The 27,936-nt window shown below is 35.9% G+C and overlaps 4 protein-coding genes across 10 annotated transcripts; 3 read left to right on the plus strand and 1 right to left on the minus strand.

Annotated features, from left to right (window-relative positions):
- The first annotated feature begins 2,077 nt into the window (after positions 1 to 2,077).
- LOC121746849 (DNA-directed RNA polymerases I and III subunit RPAC2-like) lies at positions 2,078 to 3,906 on the plus strand. 2 transcript variants are annotated; one of them, XM_042140792.1, is made up of 4 exons: positions 2,078 to 2,328; positions 2,927 to 3,031; positions 3,209 to 3,285; positions 3,522 to 3,906. In XM_042140792.1, exons 2-4 carry the CDS (start codon positions 2,931 to 2,933, stop codon positions 3,668 to 3,670), a joined length of 327 nt encoding a protein of 108 aa, XP_041996726.1. In that variant the 5' UTR covers positions 2,078 to 2,328; positions 2,927 to 2,930; the 3' UTR covers positions 3,671 to 3,906. The 2 variants fall into 2 exon arrangements, with proteins under 2 accessions (XP_041996726.1, XP_041996725.1); XM_042140791.1 differs by lacking the exon at positions 2,078 to 2,328 and adding an exon at positions 2,348 to 2,481.
- A 376-nt stretch (positions 3,907 to 4,282) lies between these two features.
- Positions 4,283 to 8,212, minus strand: LOC121746696 (ubiquitin-conjugating enzyme E2 27-like). Its single transcript, XM_042140610.1, has 5 exons — positions 7,881 to 8,212; positions 6,512 to 6,560; positions 4,870 to 5,029; positions 4,600 to 4,683; positions 4,283 to 4,524 (listed from the first exon to the last, which is right to left on the minus strand). The coding sequence occupies exons 1-5, from the start codon at positions 8,059 to 8,061 to the stop codon at positions 4,417 to 4,419; spliced, it is 582 nt and encodes a 193-aa protein (XP_041996544.1). The 5' UTR covers positions 8,062 to 8,212; the 3' UTR covers positions 4,283 to 4,416.
- Positions 8,213 to 12,852: 4,640 nt separating this feature from the next.
- LOC121749719 (protein DEFECTIVE IN MERISTEM SILENCING 3-like) lies at positions 12,853 to 18,152 on the plus strand. Of its 5 annotated transcripts, none has more exons than XM_042144321.1 (9): positions 12,853 to 13,010; positions 13,979 to 14,116; positions 14,267 to 14,381; positions 15,739 to 15,967; positions 16,280 to 16,471; positions 16,585 to 16,647; positions 16,750 to 16,908; positions 17,129 to 17,355; positions 17,825 to 18,152. In XM_042144321.1, the coding sequence occupies exons 1-9, from the start codon at positions 12,960 to 12,962 to the stop codon at positions 17,851 to 17,853; spliced, it is 1,203 nt and encodes a 400-aa protein (XP_042000255.1). In that variant the 5' UTR covers positions 12,853 to 12,959; the 3' UTR covers positions 17,854 to 18,152. The 5 variants fall into 5 exon arrangements, with proteins under 5 accessions (XP_042000255.1, XP_042000253.1, XP_042000254.1 ...); XM_042144323.1 differs by adding an exon at positions 13,896 to 13,953 and having other exon boundaries at positions 12,866 to 13,010; positions 14,037 to 14,116; positions 16,585 to 16,908; XM_042144319.1 differs by having other exon boundaries at positions 16,585 to 16,908.
- Positions 18,153 to 22,045: 3,893 nt separating this feature from the next.
- LOC121748361 lies at positions 22,046 to 27,474 on the plus strand. Of its 2 annotated transcripts, XM_042142669.1 has the most exons (7): positions 22,046 to 22,270; positions 22,791 to 24,446; positions 24,556 to 24,807; positions 25,197 to 25,277; positions 25,649 to 25,748; positions 25,902 to 26,110; positions 27,215 to 27,474. In XM_042142669.1, exons 2-7 carry the CDS (start codon positions 23,208 to 23,210, stop codon positions 27,269 to 27,271), a joined length of 1,938 nt encoding a protein of 645 aa, XP_041998603.1. In that variant the 5' UTR covers positions 22,046 to 22,270; positions 22,791 to 23,207; the 3' UTR covers positions 27,272 to 27,474. The 2 variants fall into 2 exon arrangements, with proteins under 2 accessions (XP_041998603.1, XP_041998602.1); XM_042142668.1 differs by having other exon boundaries at positions 25,649 to 26,110.
- The last annotated feature ends 462 nt before the right edge of the window (positions 27,475 to 27,936 follow it).

Below are 27,936 nucleotides of genomic sequence, written 5' to 3' on the forward strand. Positions count from 1 at the left end.
AATAATTAAGGGATGAGCTGGTTAAGAAATGCAGGGATGAAAGTCCTGTGTTTTGGTTAAGAGATGTGGTGAAAAATAGTAGTGTTTTCTTTGAATGCAAAAATAACGCTATTATCATTCTATCTTTTCAATTTTATATCAAAATTTACACGTAATCGTAAATACTCCTGTGGATATAACTTACGTTATTCTTCTACAAAATTTAGGAATTAGTAAGTGGAGTATTAATTAATAATCATTGTCTGAAGAAATTTTTGTCGTACTAATAAGATGAATACACTCGTCAATCGTCATAATTACCCTGTTGTGTTCACTGCCCCCACTTTAATTTTTCTGCATAATCAATCATTTGATACTCTTAAAAGTTATAGAAAAGAAAATTATTCACTTTCCTAAATTGTTTAGTCCATGTGATGATCACTGGTAATCTGGTATCTTCAATTTCCATCGGCCGTCAATTATCGATTCAATATGTGGGTGAGAGTTTAATTAATCAATACAGATTTCAATGTAAAATGATCGAAATATTAATATTGATTAACATAAATAAGTTCTAGGTATCCGAGCTAGGGCCACAAATCTAGAGTGGTTAAATTATCGGCATATTTATTTACTTTTTTCTAACAAAACTGTATTAATCTAGTACTAAATTACTAAATCATTTCTTTATAAATGAAAGAAGTGGTACTTAATCTACTAAATTAGTACTCAATCTTTTCATAATAACCCTTTGTTAGTGGTCCCAAGTTGAGCACGTGCTAATGGGCACAAAAGGTCTAATCACACTATAATCAACTTTTAACTTCATATCATTAATTTATTAAACCTACGATTCCTTTATCATATTCATGGTAAATATATCTCCTATTTTTAGTGTAGAAGTTAAACCTACTTTTGATTGTTTGCTATATACAATAAAAAGGGTATTAGTGTGGCTTGATCCTCGAGCCCACTTGTAAAAAAGTAAAAGGTGAGTTTCGAACTGAGGTCAAAAAATGACATGATCTTTAGGAAATGTCAAGCAAAGAATCATGACATAATTTATATATAAAGTTTTAAATATGTCATGTGCTTTTGAAATTAGTAGGGAATATTTATTTTACCTTAGTAATTACTACAACAGATTAGGATCAAAGCAAAAATTATTAAACTATTCGAACTCATTGCCTCCATACCATGAACTTTAAAGAGTTTTAATTTTCAAGCCACAAAAGATTTTGTATCTTACCTGAACTCATTTGATGGCTGATTCAAGTAAAATGGATTTATATGTTAATTTGTCCACCAAAATGTAGTTAGTGAAGAAAAATGATCAATCATATTATACCCATATGCAAAGTGTAATTTCTCATTAAGTAATAAGTACATGTATAATTTGATGGAGAAAGATAAAGAATATTAGCAGCATTATTCTGATTTCTGCACATTAACATTCATAGCAATATAATCATTTTTTCAGAACAAAAAAGCTCAATGAACTAATGAGAAGTCAGCCCACGTGTGAAACTTTGAACTCCAAAATTCAAATTTGGCGTCAAACAACACTTACTTCTCCTTTTTTAGGTGCAAATACAATCATGCTACCTGCTCCAACAATTTTTATTTCTATAATAACAACGAAATATTTTTGCAAAATCTACACATTTCAAATAAAGTTGGAAATAACTAATACAGTAAGGTGGCGTTTAGTTTCCAAGATAAAATAATACAAAGATATAATTTAGGATATAATTGTAAGATTATTTTAGTCAGGGTTAGCTATGACTAATTATCCCATGATTATCCATCTAAGATTGAATTGTTGGATTGAATCTCATGAACCAAACACCCTATAAATTTAATCACGGATGCAATCTTGCAAACCGAACACCCCCTAAGGTGGAATAAATTGAGTATGGATCAATGGAGAAACTAAATGTGACTTGAAAATATAGTAGCAATGCCAATATATAGGTAAACATAATTGGGCCAACAACATTTTTGGGAAAGCCCAATATCATTACTATTAGTCTATTATAGACTAAATCCAGCCCACTGTACAAATTAAAAGTCGAAAACCTAAATTTAAATAATTAAATTCTTCCAATTCCGTATTTTTCTTCCATCGTCTCTCTCAATTTCTCCCTGTGTAATCCCTTATTTTCAAAATTTCCTACGAAACTCGCCAACCTACAATCACTACCGACGCCTCCGCTCCCGTTTCCACCCCTTTCGCTCGTTCCAGCAAGACGTGGTATAATTGAATCACAATTTCTCCCGTTTCCACCCCTCCGCTCCCCGCAGCTACCTTGGTGGAGTTGTGAATCCCTAATTCTATCTGTTCATCAGGTAAACTTCTTCTTCGCTTATTTTGCATCTTCTTCTTAAGCGACGCTTCTTATTTTTCTTCTCATACCAGTCTACTCTTTGTTGCGTATTTGTAATGAGGTTTCTCTGGATTCGAGCTCATGAATATAAAATTTGGAATGATAAATTTGCGAGGTATTGAAATTCGAAGCTGACTTGATTGGAACCTTATTAGTGTATTCTGGCGGAAACTTTGTGATATACTGAATGTGTATGTGTATTTTGATGTACTTGTGTTAAATGTGTATTTTCTGGATTTCTCTACTTTGTCCATCAGATTCCTGGAGAGATAAACCTATTTCGAGATGAAAACGCTTCACTCAATCAATGATAGTTGTATATGATTGTAATTATGCTCTCTCTGTTTTCTATACTGAATTTAAAATGTGCTCGGTCTGCTGAAAGTAGATGGAATTAAGTATATTTTAAAATTCAGTTGGAGATTTTAATGAGGAAAAAGGAAATAAGAAATATGTCTAGTCCAAACCCTGTCATTTAGTTTAGTCACTAGGAAATCTGTTCATGTTGAATAATCGTCCAGTACTAAATGGTTAGCCTTTAATATGTTATTCTTTTCCAGTGTCATGGAGCATGGTTCGTACCAGGATCAATCGCAAGCAACATTCACATTGACAGATGAGGACCATACTCTAGCAAACTCAATTAGATATATTCTTAATCAAGAGTAAGTTCTACAACTCTTATGTCTCGAATGAGTGAAGGGTGATGCGGTGTATGCATTCTTCATGCCGGCATAATCAGTCATTTTTTAAATAAAATGATCATGTTGGGCATTGGCCTTTATTTTTTCTTATTCAATATCGGGTCAGAGCACTCTAACGAGGAATAAATGTCCTTGCAGCCCCAGAGTATCATTTGTCGGTTACAGCATACCACACCCTTCTGATGCTCGGGTGAACATAAGAGTGCAAACTACCGGTGAAGCTTGCTAACCTTTCTTTTTGATGATATAAAGCGCCCTTGCTTAATAAAGCTATCTAGAATTCACAAGTAATTGGCATGCTTGAATAGTTCAAATAGATGCTTACCATAATGATATAAAACTTCTCCCCTTCTATGTTCAAATTGTTAGGCAACTGCCACTCATCTATCCAATAAAGCATTTTTTTTGTTCCTTTGTGTGTGAATATTCATATTTTTGCATAATGCTGTAGGTGACCCAGCACGCGAGGTGTTGAAAGATTCGTGTGAGGATTTAATGCTTCTATGCAAGCATGTTACAAACACCTTTGATCAGGCTGTTGCGGAGTTCAAGAGTAGGCCAAAAAAGCCAGTCACAGAATCCATGGACACTTCACCTTAATACATATAGTGATCTTTTAAGCAGATTTTTCTGTCTTTTATTTATGTTGTTTTCAGTTGCTACCGTTTGTGATTATTTCCAACTCTTCAAGTTAGGAGGAGCTTATTTTCGGCAAACAGATTTTAATTGATCCAGTATTTTAGAACCATTACAAAGTTGCATTCGATTATTTTGTGGTTGAAGTTGTAGTAACAAATAACAAAATCATTATTTCAGTAATATTTGTTTTTAATTCATATTCTTATTGTTCCTCTATTGTCTTTTTTTATATATCAAAATGAATTTTCTGTCTTTCTATTTTATATACCTCTTCAAAAAAATGAATTTTTTTTTAACATTCAAAAAATACCATGTTTACAAAGAGATATATACACACCCACAACCATGTAATTTCGCGTATTGATAAAAAAAAGAGGTTAAATAGTATGGAAAAAAATATACACTCATACAGTCAACTAATTTTATATTTGTGTTAATAGTAGTTGAATATTTACTTCAAATTCATTTTAGAAATATTTTTAGTATCATCTGGATAGTTTAGCTGAAAAATCCTTACACGTATTAGCAACAGTAAAATTGTGTTAACGTTATGTAAATAAAAACAAATAATACTAACAATAATCAACTGCAACTTCTTCACCGTGGAATAGACATTAAAGTGTAAAATTTTTAGTCCACAATTTTGTTTAAGTAGTAGTATAATATATAGATGCTGGATCAAGTGATCAGTAACTTATGGCGCAGCTTTAACTGGAGCAGAGCTTCTCCAGAGCCAAGTTCTCGTCACCACCAACACTCTCAAGAGCACTTCTCACCAAAGCTTCAGAAAACCCCATCTCCACAAGCTTCTGCACCTGCGCAGATTGCAGAGAATTTGGAACTGTGTTCGTTTAATATACGACAAGTATATCATCTAGAATATTACATACGTTTTCCTCGACACCATATGTTCTGGCGAAAGCATTTGTCCAGTAATGAGCCGTCCCAACAAACGTCTGATAGTCTTTTAGATACTGAAGAGTGCAGAAGAATAACTTCCAATAAACAAGTAGGGACGGTGAAAAAGAACTGGTACCAAATCGGTGCTCGAGCAACACAAGGTTGCCATAAAATTGAAGTGTACATGGAAAGAGCAAGCACATGGTAAAATTTGTAACTTAAGTTCACCAAGAATAAAGACGAAAGCACAATGACAGCACCTGTTGTGCTACAACAGCATCCTGGGGATCGTCAGGCTCGGGAGCAGATAATAATGCTTGAACAGAAAGAAGTGCTGTTTTCAAAGTCAGTGCTGGGCTCCATTGGTCTTTCAGGATATCAAGGCATATGGCACCACTTTGACTGCTAATATTTGGGTGCCTTTGTCGTAAATAAAGCCATTAAAGAAGTGAAAACATAAGTAACTACGCAAACCATGATATCAAAACCTAAAATGCTACTGATAAGCAATGGAAAATGAAATTGGCAGCCGCACAAAAACTATTTGCAAGAAAATTTATATATCAGGTCCAACTCGTAAAATGTCAGCCTTGAGTTAATTATGAGACAAGTGTGAAGTTTCCACGGCAAATAGAATTTGGTTTTTAATGAAATGTGATTTGCATGCACTCTGGGGGGCCACATATAGTGACGGTAACGTGTTCAATTTATAATAAGTTCAATCCTCATTTTAAAAAATTGAGACGCAACCCACTGAACCCAGACAGAAAATTGTGAAGATTTTGGGAACCCACTAAACATCAGAATTAGATTTCTCAATACAAAATTGCAAAACAGAACCAAAAATATATTTTCCACAACATTATTCATAACAGTCTTATGGATCAGATTTTCTAATACAGTCATTCTATGTATCTCCTAAAACACATGCCAAGACAAGCACAATATCTAAAGATAGTCTAGAAACTAAGAGCTGAGAAACAACTAAGAAATAACTCATTTAAAGAAGCATTATTCCCACAAAATATAAATTTTAATTAGATAATAGAATATCTAAATTGACACTCTCAGTTGTTTCTATTATGAGGGAATCACAATCAGAGACTACCCTCCCCATGAATGTAGTAGAAGCAGACAAAGTAAGTACTTGGTCTTTTTTATAGCCTTCATTCATTACATACTAGTATTTTATCATCAAGAAATAAATGTGCATATCTAATTTATAATTTTATATTTGCTTATCTAATCCTACGTCAGCCTAAAAGTTGCTTTTTTTCCTATGCCAAGGCACTACAAAGCAATTTATAATTTCACATTTGCTCATCATAGTTCGGCTTGAGGTCTAAGTATCTCTAATTTATGTTTGAGCCTAGAAAGTACATATACAAAATTACAAACTGAATTACAGCCATGGTGAATATTGAATTTAAGGAAATCGAACTGGCAAATAAGCAAGGAAAACAATCCATACACAAGCTGGGAGTCCTGCCCACACCATATTTTGAAAACTACCCATATGTTCCCAGTAGGTTTTTAGCTCCTAAATATGCTATCATTCATTACATTAAATATCCTTGAAAATTTAAGAAATCATTTGCTATCAGAAAGTTGAACTGGAAAGATCCAATAAGCATAACCTCAACCTATACCACACCATTAAAATGTGTATCCCCCTCAACAAGTTCAATGAAAGAAAACCTAGTAACTGAATGCATCATATCGTTTCACTTTCATAGAGACGTGATATTATTATATGCATGAGTAGACCTGTACAGGTGGAAGATTCAGATGATCGTTCAAATCCAGTCGTTCCGTAACAAGTAAAACAGCAGTTCAGACTTCATACTTTTACATGCAAACATTAGGGGTAGAAAGAGCACAAAAATATAGGTTTCACCATACCACACTTTAGTTGCAAACCGCATTTTGGGAGGCTCAAAAGGGTAACCATCTGCAAAGATGAGGAAAAAGAATGAAATTGCAAATATTTGGTAATAAACTTAAGATCAAGAGTTACATTTCATGAAAACTTAAGAATGCAAAGAAGTTCCCTATTTCAAAGTTTCCAGCTATCATGAAGGTTAGTATGTAACATACACCTAGAAAGTAGGAATAAGAAGATAATATGTGTCGCACTCTTGAAACTCAAGAGTTTATTCCAGAGATAATCAAACAATAGTACCATCTTTTATTTAATACGGAGTATTTCTTATTAATGTGAAATCTTCAAAGCATCAACCAGCCATTTAGAGACTCGGACTAAAGCTTTGAACAAGATACCTGAATTGGAAGATTAAGATTTATGCATAATTATGCCAATCATGAATCAGAGCATAAGTCCATGAATCAGTCAACATTGAGCTACTTATCATGTGGACTAGGTAAAATAGAAATACTATGACTGATCAATCCTGTTGTAGTTTGACATGAATCATGTACTGCTTTGCAGAGGAATCAATTATACTTCCGATTAGTTGTTTATTAATAAATTCAAAATTCGGATCAGCAAAGCTACTGTTGAAGCTGAACTATTTTTGCAAGAAAAACTAGTAATAGGTCTAATAGCTGTTAACTAGAATACTAGAAACGAGGAAGAGTGCTGCTCAGATGATAACTCAGCTGCATCCAAGTAATAAACACACATTGGTCTAGTGAAATATATTAAGGATACCGAATGAAGTTGTAAGGGACCAACAGGAAGCAAGAAGGACTATTTGATGATAGCAAGGAATTTCAAATGTCCAATAGTGTACCTAAAAACATAAAACAGTTGATGGTTCGGAATGAAATCACAGTGCAAAGGGGGTAGTGGATATGAAGTTAGACAAGCCAAAATGAAAGTCATCTGTAGTTTCGTGAGAGGTTAACGAAGGGATTCCCATCATTGGCTTCAAAATGACTTTAAAACAACATCAACTATTTCACAGAATGTGGCAACTGCAATGAATTTCCCCGTGATCATATACCAATTCCTACACGTAAACACGGGAACTTCATCCATATTAAAAAACAATGAGGGGCTAATTATGCAAAGAGTACTACCAATTTAATGCAGCGAACCATAGCGGGAACAAAAGGTAATACGAACAAAATGCAAAATAATTTAATCACAGAACATGTACTTGATTTAATAAAAAACAGAAACGTGATACAACATGAGCAAACACTTACCGATGTCAAAAACATAAGAGCAATAAAGCAATTGACTAATCCGTTTCAATAATTCGTTCCTAAATTCGATACACTCTAGCAAAGGGAAATGAAATATTACCAGGCAGAGTAATGTCTATCTTGAAGGTGCCGCCTTCATAAGGTGTACCAACAGGACCAGTGATTGTACCAAGCAGGTGGGAGAGATTAGTGTCACCCTTAGGGCTGACCTTTATCCCAGAAACCTCAAAGTCTTTATTGCATTCCTGCAATTCCTTCTGAACCCTACCGAAATCTACCATTTTCCGTACAATTTTTTCCCCAAATCAAAATGAAAAATGTGAAATTGAGGCCCTAGAGAGGTGTTTTTGTGAAGGTTTTATGCTCCACCGCGGCTTCTTTCTCTCTTTCCTAACAGGAGGAGAGAAACAGCGTGCTGTGCACTGTGAATTAATATCCCTACTTTTGTGTTTATGTGCCTCATTTTTAATTAATTTAATCTGTTATATTCTTGATTATAGAGTATAATTCTTTTGTCCCGCTACAATGTGAATATTCACAAAATAAAATCAAATGTTTCGATTTCTGTGTCCTAATTTAAATCAAACCTTTTTAGTATCATTTGATTACAAAAAAAAACAATCCATCATATTCATTTTTGGCATGTAATTGACATAGTTATGGAGAAAAAATTCAACCCAATGGCTAATATGGTTTGGTTAGATTTAGCTTTTGAGGTTAAAATTTTCAATGTTCAAAATTAGGATTACTAACTTTTTCTTTTTTCATCGTATTTAAGAATATAAAATTTAGGTACAAATAAACATGGTCAAATCATCTAATAATGAATTGTCATACAAATACCTCTAGCAGCAAGAAAACATCATTAAAATTTGTAATTATGAATTGAACCCATAAGGATACAATTTGGTTGTAAAATTTTTAAATCAATGTACTTTGAGCTAAAGTAATGTTAAAATAGAAAATCGTATAAGACAATAATTGCTCTTAACACGACGATGAAATGTAATTTACTTTTAGTATCAACTTCTTTTTCATCCATTAGGTTAAAGGTTCAGAGTTACCACGGATTAAATAGAGTTATCATTATTCATCCTCTTTACATGATAAAATGACACTCCTATTTTTTAATTGTTTTGAAAGTTATCCAACACATGCAACCAAATTGAATCATGCTTTAATTATATCTAATTAAGGATCATATTAAGTTATAGTACTATCCCTTGTTGGTAAACACAAATGAGAGAATCGAGCAACTAAAATAACTTGGATACATTTCAAAGCCTATACTCATTAACCTATATATTGTCCCACGGAACCCCAGTAGACGACAACTTAACTTCGAACACAAATAAACACTATTGGTTCACGGAGATTAGGGTTTTAATCTCATCGTGTCAATCGTGCAACTGTGAAATGATGTATTTTTGGTAAGTTTTAAGCATGTTAGGATATGGCACATAGGGATTTTGTAAAGCTATTACTCGAATATTTTTATTATTAGATTTTTCGGATACATTTGTATACCTATTTGCTTAGTTTTAAAAAATAATATAAGAAATTATTATGTCCAACAGCTACACCTTCTATAACAAGTAAAAAAAAATATTTTCCGAAGTTAAATCACATATTTTATCCTTCAAAACTTACGGATTGCTACAAAAGCAGACATAAATCATGTTTATAAAAACATTAACCCTAGCATTAAATAAAACCTAATCTCTTTGAGTCATGCTTAAATGTAATTACAAATGAATGCATATTACATTACTATAAACCCAAAAAAAATTGATCGAGAATGTGTAAAATTTATTTAGGGTTATCATTTTTGTCCAAACTTCATAATATCATGCTATTTAGAGCACCCGCAACGCGTGCCGAAACCGTTCCGCGTGCCGTTCCGCCGGAACGGTTTCGCCGCGGAACGCGTTGCGGCGCTGCATTCCGCTCCCGTCTCGTTCCCATTCCGTGCCGGGTGCCGACGGCACGTAACGCGGCACGGAACAAGCCGCCACGAGCCTGGGCGACGTGGCCGATCCCCGTGCGTGCGTGCTTCCCACTCGCCGGCCCGCGAGTGGGACACGTCAGCAATGACGCAATAATTATTTTTTTTTTTATAAAAATCGAATTTTTAAAAAAAAATTTTTTTTTAAACGGTAACATTACCGTTTTTTTTTAACTTTTTCTTAATTTTTTTAATTTTTATTTTTATTTTCTTATTCTATAAATACACCTAATTCATTCATTTTATACACAACTACACATCTATTCTTCCTACATCAACATCAATTTCTCTCCAATTTTCATATTCTATCTCTTCAAAAAATGTCCGGCGACGGCAATTACGGTGGTGGCGGCGCCGGAGGGTGGGATCTCAACGCGTTCGGCGATTGGGAGACCATGTACAACACACTTGGTGGTTCTGGGTCATCGACGCCGGGCACGCAGGGGTTGGCGACGCCGGGTGGGTACCAACCACCCACTTTCGATGTGGATGCCTACGCTCGAGGCTCCGGCTCGCGGCTTTCCTAGGGTTTGTCCCAGATTCGGGAGGATATCCCCGTTGAACCCACTCAGGGAGGAGGCCGAGGCGGTGGAAGCTGCAGGGCTGCGTCTGAGGCACCCGAGGAGAATGAGGAGGAGGAGCCGGAGGATCTGGGCCGGCATCCCTACACCAACGAAGAAACAAAGGCGGTGTACACCGCCTGGCTCACCGTCTCATATGATCCCATCGTCGGCAACCAACAAGCCGCCAAGTGCTTCTGGGAAAAGGTCCGTGATGTCTACCACGAGACTAAGCCGAAAGGGGCCCGGAAGCGCAAATATACAATGCTTCGTGCTCACTTTGGCCGAGTCGATTTACAGGTCAAAAAATTCTGCGGGATCTACTCCACCGAAGCGGCGCACTACCAAAGCGGAGCTTCGGGCGCCGACATACTGAGGGCGGCTATGCGCGCCTTCCACCAGGACACCGGTGTACAGTTCAAATATGTTGATATTTGGCAGCTCGTCAAGGACGAGGAAAGGTGGGCCGGCGGTGTCCGCTCCAGCTCGGGATCAACCTCAAAGCGGACGAAGCACACGACGAGCGGCCAGTACTCGTCTGGTGACACCGATGCGCCCAGTGATCGTGGCACGCAGGAGGTTGGGGTTACGGCCGCCGAGTACGAGGGATCTAGCCGTGGGCGTCGTCGTCCGCAAGGGACGAAGGCGGCGAAAGCGGCTAGAGCGAGGAAGGGCCGAGGAGAATCAAGCCAGTCGGCCTCGGGATCGGGCTCACAAGGAGGCTCGAACACACTTATGGTGGCGTACATAACCGCCACAATGGCGGACACTTCCCGCTTCTCGTACGCCCAATACACGGCCTGGTGGAACGGAATTGTGCATATGACAGGACTACTTGGTCTTCCCCCTCCCCCTAAACCTCGACCGCCTCCGGAGGATGATTCGCCGGCGGAGTAGTTTTTTTTATTTTCCCACGTTTAAGTTGTAATTTTTTTTAATATTGTGTGTTTTTTAATGAAGTATGTTTGTTTTTTAATAAAGTATGTTTGTTTTTTAATAAAGTGTGTTTATTTAATTTAATTTAGTTGGAAATAAAAATAAAAATTGAAATAGAATGAATAGTAATTTAAGGAACGGTTAAGGAACGGTTAAGGAACGGAGGGTTGCAGGTTCCGTTCCTTAGTTAAGGAATGGAGTAAAAAAGTACAGTGGGGCCCTCAAATAGTGGTTTAAGGAACGGTATAGGAACGGTATAGGAACAGCGTCGTGGATGGCCTTAGAGGATTAAAATCATTGCTTTAAAAACCAGACCACACATGTTATATTCTATATTTAGACACAAACTGACACGTTGTCCATTCCAACTTGACCATAGAAACCGTCACACTATCCAACCGATGCGAATCGGAAAAACTAGTCGATTTAACTGATCGGTGATTAAACTTATTTTTATTTTACCATGACTCAGTTAATTTTTCTTATAGCTATGATTACTCACAATTTTAAACCTAATAAAATTTGAGCTTAATTTCTGATTTATAGAGTTCAACCAAATACATCTTAGAGCATCCACTACGCGTCCCGCGCGGGGCTCGTGTTCCGTCCCGGAGGGACGGTTCCGCCGCGGGACGCGTTGCAACGTTCGTCCCGTCCCCTAGCCCATCCCCAGCCCGTATCCGCGAGACAAGGGACGCGCCGGCCCGTCACGCTCCCCCGATGCATGCGTGACGCCCACTCGCTGGCCCGCGAGTGGGCGTCGTCACGGATGACGCAATAATTCATTTTTTAAAAAAAATCTGAATTTTAATAATAAAAAAAATTAATTTTCAAACGGTAATATTACCGTTAATTTTTTTTTCCTTTTTTTTTTTATTTTTTTACTCTATAAATAATCTTATTTCATACTCATTTCAAACACAAACACACCTCTATTCCTCTCGAATCCTCTCTATCACTCCAATTTCCATCTTAAATCAACTCAAACAAATGGATCCTTTTGAGCAAATGCGTCAATTAATGGAACAATCACTTGAAGAAGATCGAAGACGAGAGGCGGAGGAAGCCGCACCACCCCCACGACGCTCCCGGAAGTACATCAATCGGAACCGGGAGGAAGCCGCCGCACGGTTAGTACGCGACTACTTCTGCGATAACCCGATTTGGGGAGATACCTACTTCCGTCGCCGTTTCCGCATGAGTAAACCGCTATTTCTCCACATGGATTGAATTGGGTTGGAAAAAAAATAAAAAATGAAATTGAATGAATAGTAATTAAGAGACTGTTAAGGGACTGAGCGTTGCATGTTCCGTTCATTAGTTAAGGGATGTAGGAAAAAAGGACAGTGGGACCCTCAAATAGTGGTCAAATAGTAGTTAAGGGACGGTTTAAGGGACGATATAGAGACAGCTTAGTGGATGACCTTAAATAAATTGATAAATACACATACATACACAATTAGACAGTAGCAGTCTAGCTGTTGATGCGGTCAGCTGTGATTCGAGATTCCACCCATATGGCAGGTTCAGGTTCGCGGACTATTTATACATACACGTTTCGGACTATTTATACATACACGTTTGGAATAATAAAGAATACCCTTCGCCCCGCTTCGCTCATCTTTCAACTCTCACTCTCTCTGCCCCGCCCGCTTCACCGCTTCCGAGAAGACCTACAATGTTTGGTGCCGGAGGAGATCGACGCCAGATGTCCTTTGACATTGATCCAGTACATTCATTAACTTATTTTTTTTTCTCAACATCGGCTATATATATATATATATATATATATATATATATATATATATTTTCCCCACTGATTTCATTTTTGGACCGTCTATACCAGTTATGCAACAGTTGAGCTGACGAAACCCTGCCAATCTAGAGTGAAATTGCTTTTCGGTTTGAATTGTGTGATTCTATGCTTTTTTTCAACTTTTTCGAGTCGTAATTCAATGCAGTTTTTTAGGGTGGTTTCAGTAATAAGTTAAGTCGAGATGAGGATTGTTATCTGATGATTTTCTATTTATGTGTCTGAGGGATTGGCTTCATTCTCAGTGTGTTGTTTTAACATTTATTGAGAACTTTGTACCTGAGGAGTTTGAGTCGTCTTGAAGAATTTAATTGGCGATTATTAGGTCTCTCTAGGGCTCTCTGTGTCAGTCCATTCATTTTTTGCCAAATCTAAGGTTGTTATGATGTTGAATTTGTAAATTGTTTGGTTGGTAACTTCATGGTTATGTCTTATAGCAGACAGTTCACGAGGTTGGATCACTGATATGAGCTTGCGCAAATATAGCTTGTACAAGTGTTGTTTTCTAGGAGTTTGTCTGTAGTTCATATGTTTGGTACAAACTTAATGCTCCTTTGTTTGTCATGTTATTCTGATATCTGGTAAATCTGCAGTAATTTGTTTGTCAGAGTAATATCTAGCAAGTCAAATTATCGTTGAGTTATCTATTTTCTATTTTTGTGGCCCCGATTTAAAACAACTGAGCAGAATCCGGGAACTATGTATTAAATTCATTATGAATACTTTTTTCCTTTCGTTAAATCTTAATCTTGACAGAAAATTTTAACTCATGCACCCTATCATACCTGTCTTTGTGCACAGTGACAATATGCATTGACGTTGGCAAGCTTACACGTGTTGTGAATTTATGATATTGAAGGTAAAAAATATTGTTTCTGTGACAGCTGTCAGTTGACTCAAATGCATTGATCGTCACTTACCCGAAGCCTAACTTTGTTGGAGGGAATTCGCCTTTCCCAATGGAGGATGTACAGCAATATTCCCATGGTTCAAATGTTGAATTGGTTGTTAGCCATTCTAAGGTTTGCCAAAAGCTTTCTTACTATGTGTGGATGTACCAATTAATTGTGACTGATTGACTTGCTTTTTTTGGGTTTAAAAATGAAAATACACTTGTTCAATTCTTTGTGTAGTTCCTGGAAAATAATTGCATGAGTGTACGTGACTTGTAGAAACTTGAAGATGATCTGCAGCAGCTGGGAGAAAAAATTAAGCATCAGGAGGAAAATGTCAACTACTTGAAAACTTTGAGGAGTAAGTTGGAAGACTCAATTTTTGATATTCAAGGTATGTGTTCCTATTTTCCTAAGTTTTCTTTCTAACAAACATGTAAATACAGTGCCAAAAATCATGAAGTATTACCAAGCTTTTCTTACCAATAATAATAATTACTATTATTTATTATTCATATGAAAAACATGTGGTTGCTCTCCCTCAAGACTCAAATAAAATAATTATGAAAACAACTTTTGCAAAAGAGTGTGTTGGTAATCTCTCCTCCAACCAAGATAGAGATACCATTAATGCGGGCAATCTCACGCATATATGAATATCTGATCACAAAAATTGTGCAGTATCTCATGAGATCTCCTACTTGAAAATCCTAGAAACTCAAAGATCCGATAGTACGATACTTAAATTATCCTAGTAACTGGCGAGGTCACTGTAACTCTCATAAAAGAATAAAACCTACTCCTCACAATGTGCACAGTCAGGGTTTATATAATTATATAGATTAACTAATAGAGTCATACTACTATTTAAAAGAAACCATGACAATAGGAAATATATCAAAACTAAATGAACTCATAGAATCTGCATCCACCATCCCCTCATGCTCTTTCTCCAATCACTGCTTCTGTTCCTTTTTCTTCTAGCATAAACCTTGTTTGTTGGGTTCCCATTGTTATCCTAGCTACTCTAGGTGTATCATATAATCCCCCGGGAAAGTTTCTAAAAAATACATAGATCTTTGGTATCATCATCCATTCTAGGATATGTCGTAAGACCAATAAGCTGGTTCTAGATGCTGCTATGCTATTAAAAGAATTTATATAACACATTCACCGGGATGTACATGTTGCCTCTTCCTGTACCCTTAGAGCCTTTTGTTGTGAAGATTATTGGTGTTTCATGCATTATGAAATTGTTCAAGTGGGATCCTCTAGATACTTGCCCATGAAAAATGAATTGAATACTTTATTCAAGCTTCTTCATGGGCTATTTACCATCTAACAAGAAACGAAGGGTTCGAGTGCAGCAGGAGTAAACAATATTGGGTCCAGTGATTTTCATTCCTAGATAAATAAGAATTTTGGATCATAATCATCCACAATGGGGCATGTCCGTTGAGTCCCCTGGCTTTCTCCCACACTGTTTCTGATGAATTCGTACCACACATTCCTCTAATTTGGAATTAGAGTGTGGAATTGGTTATACTATGGAATCATGAATAATCATTGCTTCAGCTGTCCATTGATATCACAACCTATATTATTGTTACACTCTTACACTTTTACTTTTGGTACTATCTTCTACTCATACTTCACTTGATGGCTACGATATAGGTCCTGTTCAACAGTAAAGCATACTCATTTTGGAATTTATTTTTTTACATGTGTTTTCCCCCTTATTGTCATGACAGTTTCTATAGGGAAACACCATCCAACTTTATATAAAGAGGAAAATGGAAAGGCTTCATGTGGAGAGAGTGATGAAGAAACAACTCAGCATATTATGAAGTATGAGAACTCTGCAGCTGCCCTTTTGTGTAAGATTAAAAGCGAAGTTCAGTTTTCTGACGATCTATTGATTAAAGATGTGGTTGGGGTTGTTGCTACACTTGGAAAAGTTGACGATGCTAATCTTAGCAGGTGGGTTTAATATGTCCGAATGGTCTTTTTTCCTTCCAACCATATCATGCTGACATCATTCATCTGCAATTTCATGGGTCATTTTGCTTGCACCAGCTGAAGCTCATAAATGAATGAACAAGGCTAGTTGATGTTTGTCATGTAGATTCTTGTACAAAAGTTGCTGGATACCATCACAGCAGTATTATCTTTTTTGGATCTAGGAAATCAGCATTCCTCAATAAAGAATGTGCATGAATCAATTGACTTGCTATAATTGAAAAAGGAAAACATGAAATGGTTGACCTTTTTAATATTCAATGTGTTACTCAGGATTCTTTCGGAATACTTGGGCCTACAAACAATGCTAGCAGTGGTCTGCAAATCCTATGAAGGTGTTAAGAACCTGGAAACATACACCAAAGACGGACTAATAAATAAAGGTTCCGGCATCCATGCATTTGCAGCTTCTAAGGGCAGACACCTGGATGACCGATTTCATGTTATTTGTCTTGAAAATCTTAGGTATGTCCTTGTGTGCTTGATGTCGATGTCTTGAAATTTCTCCCTTAGCTTCCCATCATGAACCAACCTAACTTAACATTCTATGTTTTTTTTCCAATCTGGATTTCTGTTAGACCGTATGCAGGTGCGTTGATAGCTGATGACCCTCAACGGAGGCTCAATCTTCTAAAGCCAAGGTTAATCAATGGTGAAACTCCTCCTGGGTTTCTTGGTTTTGCCGTAAACATGATTAAGATTGATAATAGTTACTTACACCCTATCTTCAAATCTGGGCACAGTCTACGAGAGACACTCTTCTATAATCTCTTCTTAAATTTGCAAGTGTATAAATCAAGAGAAGAGATGCAAAATGCACGGTCTTCTATAACAACTGGAGCCATATCTCTAGATGGAGGCTTGATTAAAAGTCCTGGCATATTCACCTTGGGCCATTATCGGTGAGAAGCTCCGCCTTCAAATCATATCTGTCAAATTCTTTCCAGTAGTCTGCACCGTTCTCAATGCTGTTCATTCACATTACACAATGTGAACAAGTAACTATCATTATTTTGAAGCTTTCAATTTATTATTCTTCTATTGGTTAACTATAATTTCAAACAATCACTTTATTTCCTTCTTCAGCTTATTTTGTTTAAACTTTCATCTTTATCACTATAGGGGAGATATAGATGTCAAGTTCCCCTGTGATCCCAAAAAGTTTGTCAAGTCTGCAAACGATTCTGAGCTTCAAAATCGGCTGAAAGAGATGAAATGGAAGAAGGACCGGGCACTAGAGGATATGCAGAGAGAACAGGATTTATTGGACCAGGCAAAGTTCAAATATGAAATCAAGAAAAGAGAACTTGTTCGCTTTATTGCTGAAAGCTCATCATTAATGACTCAAGGTAATACTGAACTATGTACCATTATTTATTCAACAAGCCTTTTTTTTCCTTTAATCTCCTTTGTATGAGCTGCTCAAGTAACTGATTTTGCTTGTGCCTACTCATTTTTTAACTGGTCACTGCTTTAAAAAACACGAAAACAATCCACCACGTAGAAATGAGCCCCAGCTTTCATAACTTTACTTGTTGGCTGTTTCGAAGCTCTAGTCATTGCAGCACTTCAAGTCTCACATCTCTTATAACAGGGGCTTTATGCTTTGTTTTTTTAACCAGAATGCTCATAGCAATTGTTTCTTGGAGAAGATAATTGAATTTAAGAATTTTACATTATTTTTTCATGACTGCCACTCTGCCAGATATTTGCATTTCAAGTTCTAATGAAAGTTTACGCTTTTTTCAAAAACACTATCACTTCATATGCATTCTGTTTTCCTTTATGTACTTAAAATATGATTCTTGATATCATCAGTATCAGGTGGGATGTGTATCAACCCCTAGATGATTTCATGGAGGCATGTACGGACCAGTGGCAAAGGAACTAGAAGAAGCACTTAGAGATCCTGCTAAATAAATTCAGCTTCTATTGTTTATTGAAATAATGTGCACATGAATTATTTTTTTTCACTTGCAACATTACCTATGTTAGGTTTTTCCAAAACCCTACTTATTACAGAAATTATTCAGTTATAGTGCCATTTTGTGAAACCTATTCTTCAAATTTGGAAGTCTTTGACGACACCAGATTGTTTTTATCTTAAAGGCATGTTTACTTGTGTTATACTAGTATTTGTTTTTCAGTGCCCTGGTTGGAGTGTTTTTCTTAAATAGTACTAACATTTTTCTTCCTGAATATGCTGCATTACGTAGTTACAGCATGTTTTTTATCCCATGCTTGGAGCTGTTTTCTGAAAGACATTGGAAGCAAATGTGTTGAGTTACGTAGCTTTATGAAAACATATGCTCTCTCCCTCAAAAGTCAGAAAGAACATCCTCCCTGAATACAGCCGCCCCCACCCCCACTGTTTGCATAAGGCCTACGCCTCGTTTCCCCACATTGTTTTCTAGGCTCGGCATTAAAGAGTTTGGTCCTGGAATTTCTTCTACTATATCTTGCAATGTGAATGCGAAGTTTACCTAGTAGCATCCTTGGCTATATGTCCAATGAGCATGAAGGCAGATGGAGACGACATACTTTTGGGTAAGAACTCTATAATTTTGGGTAAGAAATCTAAAACGCATAAGTTATTACTCTGACTTAGATCTATACCTTGCGCGTAATGATCGGCATACGATCTATTAGTAGTGAAAGATTGATTTTTGGTTTACTGCATGGACAATGTTGTAAAACCAGTTATGAGGTGAAGATTATGTGTGAGCATTGTGGAACTTGCATGAGAAGTAAAAACACATGAATTCATATTAGTGTGTTGCGCAGGATATACATATATGAATGACATAGGATTGATATTTATGAATTATGATTCTTTCCTTTCTCATGGAACTAATCCGTGAAGTGGTTTCAAGACGGAGAATTGTTGTCACCAAGCTGTCTCGGGACCTTAGTATGAAGAATACTGCATCGTGGAATGCAGTAGGTATTTGGTTTAATTTTGAATGGAGTACAATTTAGTGTTACACTTAATAAGAGTGTCGTGTTCCATGAATTAAAGGGATATGACTCTTTTTCCTGCCACAGTTCCACTTAATTGTGCTAAGTCTGCAGAGAGGAAAGAGCCTTACTACGAGAAGATGTTCCCAGGAACCAGTATTGACCATAATGCAGCTCCATTAAAGAAAGGTACTTAAATGAATGTATTAATTTGCTTAATAGTAATATATGCTCACTAGAAATGGTAATGTGCCATGTTGGACAATAAACATGTGCCAGAATTTCTTTTTTTTTCTATGTGCATCGCGACCTAGAATCCTGAAAGGAATAGAATCCTGAAAGGAATAGGTGCGTCGTATTAAGAGTTCAAATCATTTACATCCAACAAAAATTGGACTCATGTCAAATTTCAAAAAATGAAGAGTTCATTTGAGTGAAGTACGTATGTAAGTGGTCTCTAAATTATTGAGGTCTCACAACTATGGGCGTAAGTAATCACGTTTCAGGTGTTTATTTCACCTTTTCAAATGAAAATTCCATTTTTTGTTTTTTTCTTCTCTCTCTCTTCTCTTGCACACTTCTCTCTATTTTTTTTAAACCGTGACACTCTCTCATCTGCTAAGTAAGTCTCTCTGTATCTGTCTCTCTTATAGCTATAATTCTTTGAAATTATCATACCTTTACCCGCCTTTTATCATTCTCTCTTACTTTACTAATTTCTTACTAAAGCTCGTGTTATTTACAAATGAGACTATTTTTTCTTAACGGAGGGAGTAAATTGCAAAATTTAGATTTGCCTTTGTTGTTCCATACAATGTTTTTAACAATGCTCGAAATTAAAATAAAAAATAAAAAGGAAAAAAATTACTTATTCTAATTAATAAACATTGTTTTGAACATCACCATGCATATGCATAACACAATTAAGAAAATTGATACTTTGTTAGTTTTTATTTTTTGCTTTCAAATGCAAACTAGAAATCTAATAAGAGAAGAAAGATTGTAGCCGCTTGTTAGGCTAATAAAAATTTAACCAAAATTGGTGATTTAAATATTTACTCTCCATTTATTTATGAAAATAATACTATGCTTAGTAAATATCAGTATTTCTTTCATCCCTTGTTAAGTGATGTATTTTTTTGACACATAATTTAAGAAAATGATGTTAAAAGTTAAGTGAAATAATAAAATAAGATAAAGACAAATGTAGAGAGAATATTTTTTAATGGTTAATTTTTACAAAAAAGTAAACTAAAATGACTCAAAACAAATACACTGAATTACTACGAAATATTTGGTGTATTATAATTTAATACTAGTACTATTTTAAGTTTCACATATCAAAATAGAGAAATGTCCAGATGAGGTTTCAAGATAATTCTTTTTATGGAGAAATTTCAGGATAATTCTAGAAATATATACATGAAGCACCAGCAGCCACTAAAGAAGGATAATGTATATGTCGTGGTTTAACATCATAGTAAAAAATTTCGTGCATTTGATGTAGACTTACGTTGTAAAGGCTATACACCCTTCATTCCAAAATAGTCAATTTTGCTATTTTAATCCCATTTGTCAAACTTAATCCAATTATAATAGTGAAAACTTGTTTTAAATTAATCGAATTCGAGTTTTGGAAACTTATTTTTTATCTCTATACGAATTATGAAATCCATTCTATATAAGCAATTTTTGAATAATTCAACCAAAGGCTCGCTCTAATAAAGATTTGGACTAGACCTTTGTGAATTCATTGTATCTGACCACAATTTTGATAGATGTGATTTTAGCACACGGTATGTGTCACGCTTAATTCCATATCACTTTAGTCCAACTATTTGTCATCGGAATCTTAGAAATCCAATTAAAGTCGACTGGTTTAAATCACAATCACATAGCATATCATAACACACCCCATCATAATTATCCTCAATTTCCGAATTTAATATTTTGCGGTTATGAATAAATACAAGTAGTAGGAGTAATATTTTAAGGATTGATACAGGGGAGGACGTGTATGTTTTGGATTAGATTAAATGGGAGGTCTATGTCAATGGAAATACAATGAGTGCTTGTGCACAAAAACCTTGCCCAAAATAGTCTATTTGTATTTTGTGGCCTCTGTCAAGACACACACATTATCATAAATGTGTGTGTCACACTGTATGTGGTATGATCTAATCCTTCTCTTACATGGGTAGACAGGCTATTTGTCTACTTTCCGCCATCCAAGCAATCCATTACAAGAAAAAAAATGTTAATACTATAGACATGGTAACAGTATGTGATTAAAAAAGTAATTATATACTACTAAGGAGTATTTATTAAAAAATTGAAGAAAATTTTACTAAATATCCTTTTACACAAAGCCATGGATAAAGATCATCCTTCCAAACAATGTCGCAAGCACATAGATTTAGCATTGTCTATCCAAATATCCAAACATATGATAGAATAAAAAAAATAATAATAAGACGGCCAGACATATTATTTATTTCAATTAAACTTCACACTTCTTTGAGTTATCGTTGGTTATCGACTTACCGGGAGTTCGGATGGGAATGACAATTGTGCATGCCCATTAATCATTCCGAAAGAAAAAAAAATATTGAAATATAATTCTGCCCCACTGCTAATGCTTCAGTACTACTAGTATTAGTTTGATATATTAAACATGAACTATTCACGATAAGAAACTCTATTATTTCTACTTTTACATAATTTTTGTTTATATAGATTATGCAAGTGAACCACGTGTTTACTGCGAAAATTATAGGGGAATTTAACTCAAAATGAAAAAAATGAGTGTGAGGGATTTAATATAAATTGATAAGTACAGAAACAGTAAAAAATTTGCAAGTGTTATTTATTTATAAAATGATAAGTACAAAAAAAAAAAATTGCCAGCGTTATTTATTTATTTTTGTTAAAATGGGGATCCACTGCATCTCAACTTATCCAAATAATATTGTATGACAACTTTGACTAATTTAAATTAGTAAGTTTTTTTTTTTGAAAAGATAAATTAGTAAGTTTTAAAATAGTAGAAATACACAATTTTAATTAAAATATCCAAATCTATTGAATGAAGGAAGATGTATATGAATACATTACCCAAATGAAGATTTCTATACAAAGGAAAGAAACAGATAGAAACGCGAGGCGCCGCTGGCAGATTTTGTGATTGCAAGATTCACTGCATTTTATCCGTTTCCATTCTACTTTCCCAAATATAAAACCCCCTTTCGTAAATTTGTTAATCCAATCAAAGTTTTCGTGGTTTCCGATAGTTTGCAATTTCAACTGGTGGGTTTTTAATCATGTTTTTTTTTGCACAAATTCGATATATTTACTGGATTCTAATCACTTCTGGTTGCGTTTCAGACATTTTGAGTTCCTGGGGTTTTATTTTATTTTTAATTTTTTCCATTTTTCATCGTATGCCATTTATAGGAGCTTGATTTTATTTGTTGCAAATGAATGTCTGATGGTCTTACCTGAAAATTTTATGGGGTTAAATTCTCATCTTTTCCTCTTTCTGCAGTCACTAAAAGTTGAGATTTTTTTCCTAAATTGTTCGAGTATATAATTTCTACTGTTGTTCAAAATAATGCTTTCTCTTTCAGTCTACAATTGAGCTTTGGATTAATTTTAACATAAATGACTGTTAGGTCTCTTTGAGGAAATCTGATAAGAATATGTACTATACTATATTGTTACCTTTTGCACTAGAAAAATTGAGTTGAAATTCCTGTTTTTGTCTGTATTTAGTTGTCATTCAGTAAATAAATTACATGATTAACCAGCTATCCTTGCTTCTTTGCAGGATAGGTAGAGATTCTGCTGAGTGAATAAATGATTTCGTGGTTTTTCTCCTTGTATGATAGAGAAGGCAATGCATACTATGCTACATGTTCTGCTTCTTATTTTGCTTTGCGTCTGAGTTTGGCTGCTGGGCTATTTGAAGGGACAACATCTGGGATGGCCTTGCGGCGGGTGGATAGATAGATAGCCATTTAGCCATATAATTGAAGTTTATGTAGGAATAATGTTTGCAGTTCTTGTAAACTGAAGAATATGTAAGCACGTTCTTCGGCCTTTTAGTGATATCAGGTTATTGGTTTCCTAGTTTTCTCTTAAGAGGATAAATACTGCTATTTAGTTTGATCAGTTTCACTCTAATGCTAGATAGTAAGTACATCAAATTAGAGGTTGTGGGGGTTGAGTAAAGAGTAAAACAATCATGGGCTTGCCTCAAGTTCCATCAGGAAACGTAGTTGACGAAGTGTCAACTTCGGTGAGCTCAATGATGCAGATTGCCTCACGGTTTGGAGCTGCAGGAAGCTTTGGTGTGAGTGAGAGGTACATTAGGCAGTGTAACAATCGGATGACTAATGACTTTTCAAGCTCTTGCTCTTCATTTGGAGATCATGCAAAGGAATGTGGTACGGTTAGTTTGCATCAAGATGGTGTGCCCAATTTGCAAAAAATGAGGATCGAGTCCATAGACAATACTAGCTTCTTGTCGCGTCATGGTGGCAAGAACATTCAGACTCCTGCTTCGAGGATTGTGGGTTTTGAGCCTAACAATCTGATTAACTGTGTCAATCAGTATGAAGACAAGCATCCTGATTGCATTCATTTGTCTAATGGAAATAGTGTAACTTGCAATACGAATGAGAACCCGAGTGCAATGGTTAGGAAAAGACTATTGTCGCCTTTGAATGGCGTGGTTCTGCCTGATGGATTTAGAGGCGAGCGTCTGGAAATTGGGAACACATTCTACCCTGAGGATTTCCACTTAAGAGGTGGTAGTTACAGGGTTACCGTGAAAGAGAATAAAAAAGCTCACGTATGTAACTTGGACCATGACAGTCCTCCTAATTGGTCTACACCTAGTCCATCTGAAGAAGATTGTGATGTCAACTTCAGGATCATCACCGATGGGCCCTTGTTCAGTAATCATGGATATATATCTCAGAATCTCCTCTCATCATACAATGGTTTTACATTTTCTAATGGAATTGAAACACCCTCTAAGGATAGAGCAGTGAGTATATCACGGGATGCTTTTGTCTCCACTCCATTGTCTCTATCGCCTCTAGGACCAAGATTTTGTGGGAGAGTAAGAAATTCTCGAGGATCTAAGGATCCTAAACGAGAGTCTGATGAGAGCTGTATAACCTTTAAAGACGTTGAACAGTCTCTTGAAGGAACCATCTCGAGCTTTATGTCGTCTCATAGGGATGAGAATGTCATCATGTCAAGCAGAGGGCCTGGCGATGATGAATATTTCTCGTTGAACTTTGATCAATTATCACCGGAAAGTTTGATATCCATTCACGGCCATAATAAAAAGTCTACTTCTCAAAATGGAAAATTCGGTAGATCCCTGAGCGGGTTGTCAGTCAGAAGGTCGTTAGTTGGTTCATTTGAGGAATCACTGTTATCTGGTAGGTTAGCTTCCGGAATTTCCAACCAGGTGTGTTTTGTTCCCTGATACTACTGATTCTCATAAATCTGAATATCTGATCTAATATAGTCTGAACGCTGTCTGAATTTCACATGACTTTGTCACTTATCTTGTGCAGAAAATTGATGGTTTCCTTGCAGTACTGAATATTACCGGAGGAAAATTCTCACCTCATCCCCAGAAACTTCCATTTTCTGTAACTAGTGTTGATGGTGATAATTACTTACTATACTACTCATCTATAGATCTTCCTGGGCATTCATCTTCAAACAAATGTGAAAGCCCAATATTGAAGAGAAGCCTCAGTGAGAATGGCTCCTCTGATGACAAAGCTCGATTGAAAATACCTATGAAGGGCCGGTTGCAATTGGTATTCTCTCTGTCTGCGTCTCTATCATTTTGTTCTATTGAGTTGTATTCTGACCGTGGACTCTTTAAGATGCATTTACATCCATGATGAATTTTTATTTTTGATACTTTATGTTTTCCATATTTTATAGCTATTGCCTGTTTGATATGTTTTGCATTTTGATAGGTTGTCTGAAAAGAATAACCTATCTTCATTGTGGTTCTAGATTGGTATTTATGTGGCATGGCTATATCTAATATCCCAAATGGCATTTTTTTCCAGCAGATATTCCAGCATATTGCATTCTAGGGTTTAGTGCTTGAAACTTTGGCTTTTAGTTTCTCAAATGTGATGGTCACACTTCCATTTGAGTTAGCAAATTTACCTTTAACAAGAGAGCTTCAACGCAGGTCCTAAGCAATCCGGAAAGAACACCAATTCATACATTCTTCTTCAACTATGATTTGAGTGATATGCCAGCTGGCACAAAGGTGGGTTTGAAGCTTATGAAATCAAAAGGTCTTCTTTGATCTGCTCCTTACTTCCTCTACAACAGCAGTATCTGTTTATTCAATTTTTTGTCTTCAGAAAAGGACAATTTTTGGTTTTTCCCTTTTTCCTTTTTTCTCCTCATATTTTCCTAGGTATCAGCTGTTGGTTAGTGATTTGTTTACTTATGTTAGCTACAAGGGCTACTGTATTCTCCCTTCTGTTTCCTGTCCTGATTCTCAAAACTCAAAGCAGTTTGAATCAGTTGATTCAAAGTTAAAACATAAGAATTATGTCAGATCATTTTCACTTGGTGCCATAACTTTTGACCAATAGTTGCTCGATATCTAATGTGTTCTCTTTCAACTTATAGACATTTCTGAGGCAAAAGGCCACTTTGGCTGTGGATAGAGGTGGGCAGAGAGACACTGGTGCAACAAATGAGGGATCACTCCCCACGTTTTCGGTATCAGGTGATTCCTTAGAGCAGAGGGCACTTTGTACTGATGCATGCAGCTTGTTAGAGAATAATTGCAGGAATATAGATAACATTGCTTTCAGTTTGTCTGGTGAAAAAGAAAGTAAATCTGTATGTTGCCACCCAGAGGTTAATAAGAATACTACAGGTTCTGGTGTTCTGCGGTATGCCCTACATCTCCGTTTCGTTTGCCCCCACTCGAAGAAGAGCTTAAAAAATTGTATGAAATCTAAATCCGGTCCATCCCCCCTACTGTCAAGTGACAATATGGACAGTCAAGGAGAACGCAGATTTTACTTGTACAATGAGATGAGAGTTGTGTTCCCTCAGCGCCATTCAGATTCTGACGAGGGCAAGGTATGTGCATTTCTTGATTGCAATATCACATTATCTTAATACAGAACATTGAACAAGGGAAAATAGCCCTGTGGATTAGGTTTCTTATGTACTCCCCTGGTAACGTAACCTTGTCTTGGCGTTTTCCTTCCAAAACTTAGTTTGATCTACCATGAGAGTTGTCTGTTTGATCTATATAGATTGATGCTTTCTATGATGATCCCCTAAAAAATGGGATGATATATCTCACAAGCTCCTTCTTCATAGGAATGGAGATGGTCCCTAATTTATTTTTTAAACTAAATATAGTGTTTAAATTTGAAATGTTAGTATTCCTCAGGTTTCAGTGTCATTATCTTCCCTTAGAGTTTAACTAATGGTTTCTCTATTGATTTAAGTGCGTTGACTAGTATTTATTTTTGATGCACTTCACTGATTATAATAGTTCAAGAAGCCGTTCTCTTTCTTAGATTTGCATTAAACCTGAACCTGTGCACCCGGATCATATACAAGATAAGATGATGTTTGCCGAATGCTGTCAAACTCATAATTGATCAGAACCTAGTATCATAATTTATAAACTCCAAATCGAAATTCGTCTGCACGAGTTTAGTTAGACTCCACTATGATCAGTTTTGCTTTGTAAACATGGGATTAAGTGACCGTTTTTGTAGGCACGTGTCAGTTTCCCTTTTATAGATTCCTTTAGTTCTTTGATGAAAAAAGGCTCCTGTATCTTTTGCACAAGAGATAGTATCAAGTTCCCTCTTGTCACCCTATGCCCAGCCTCATAAGTAATAAGTTTAAACTTGGTTGATTACACCTGTGCACCCGGCTTGGTTTGCATGTTGATATGCCAAAAATCTGCACATACTATCATGCTTTATGATATTGAAGGAGGCAAATAATTCATTTCATAAAGTTTTTCCTTTTCTATGATTTGGATTCTGGGTGATTTCTTGTTCGACATGAATGCTTTTTGCTGGTAGATTCTCCTAAACATGCATCTGCATTTCATTCATGCTTTGTGATGTAGAATCATGACTTCTGTTGAAGTAAAGCTTTTATCTCGTTTTTTATTTATGGAGTTCTTGCAATAACGAGTGACTGAATTTGATGATGCAGTTGCAAGTGGAATACGACTATCCCTCAAATCCGAAGTATTTCGATATCAGTCAGTAACGACCTTGATTCGATGTTTTCCCTAATTTGGTTGTTTTGTATATATTTGTACATACATGTTGTAGATGCTGATAATGGGTTACCAAAACCCACATCACATGTAAATTCATGCCAAAAACTTGTTGATTGTGTTGTACAGACTCTGCACATTCAACATCTATTTATCCACAAAATAAATTAATCATCTGGAGTAGAAACAAAAATAATGTCTTCCTGGTTTTAATTGCTAAATTGATGCTCTCTATATTTTTTATACGGTATGAATTTGCATCAAATTTACATTAGATATTCAACAAATTATCATTGAAGTAAAGATAGAAATAAGTTACAGAGAAAGATGGAACATTGGATTTTTTATGTGGAAATAGAGAGGAATGAGAAGAGAGAGAGTTCTCATGTTGAATAGCGTCTCATCTTAAACCGAAGTCTTTCAGCTTTAAGGTTAATTAGCAAATGTATAGTTATTCTTTTGAGAGTTGTAGTAAGTAAAATAGGGGCTATAAGTTTTATGAATTTTGATATAGTATGATTTTCATAATAATTGATAGTAGGAGTATTTTTTAATGTGTTCACTTTCCTTGTTAGGGAAATGAACAGAAATAAAACATGGTTTGATTTATGTGGGTATGGCCCACTGAATTGAAATTGGGCATATGTGTTCACAT

The sequence above is a fragment of the Salvia splendens genome, chromosome 9, assembly GCF_004379255.2.
Source record: "Salvia splendens isolate huo1 chromosome 9, SspV2, whole genome shotgun sequence".
In the NCBI taxonomy this organism is placed as follows: Eukaryota; Viridiplantae; Streptophyta; class Magnoliopsida; order Lamiales; family Lamiaceae; genus Salvia; species Salvia splendens.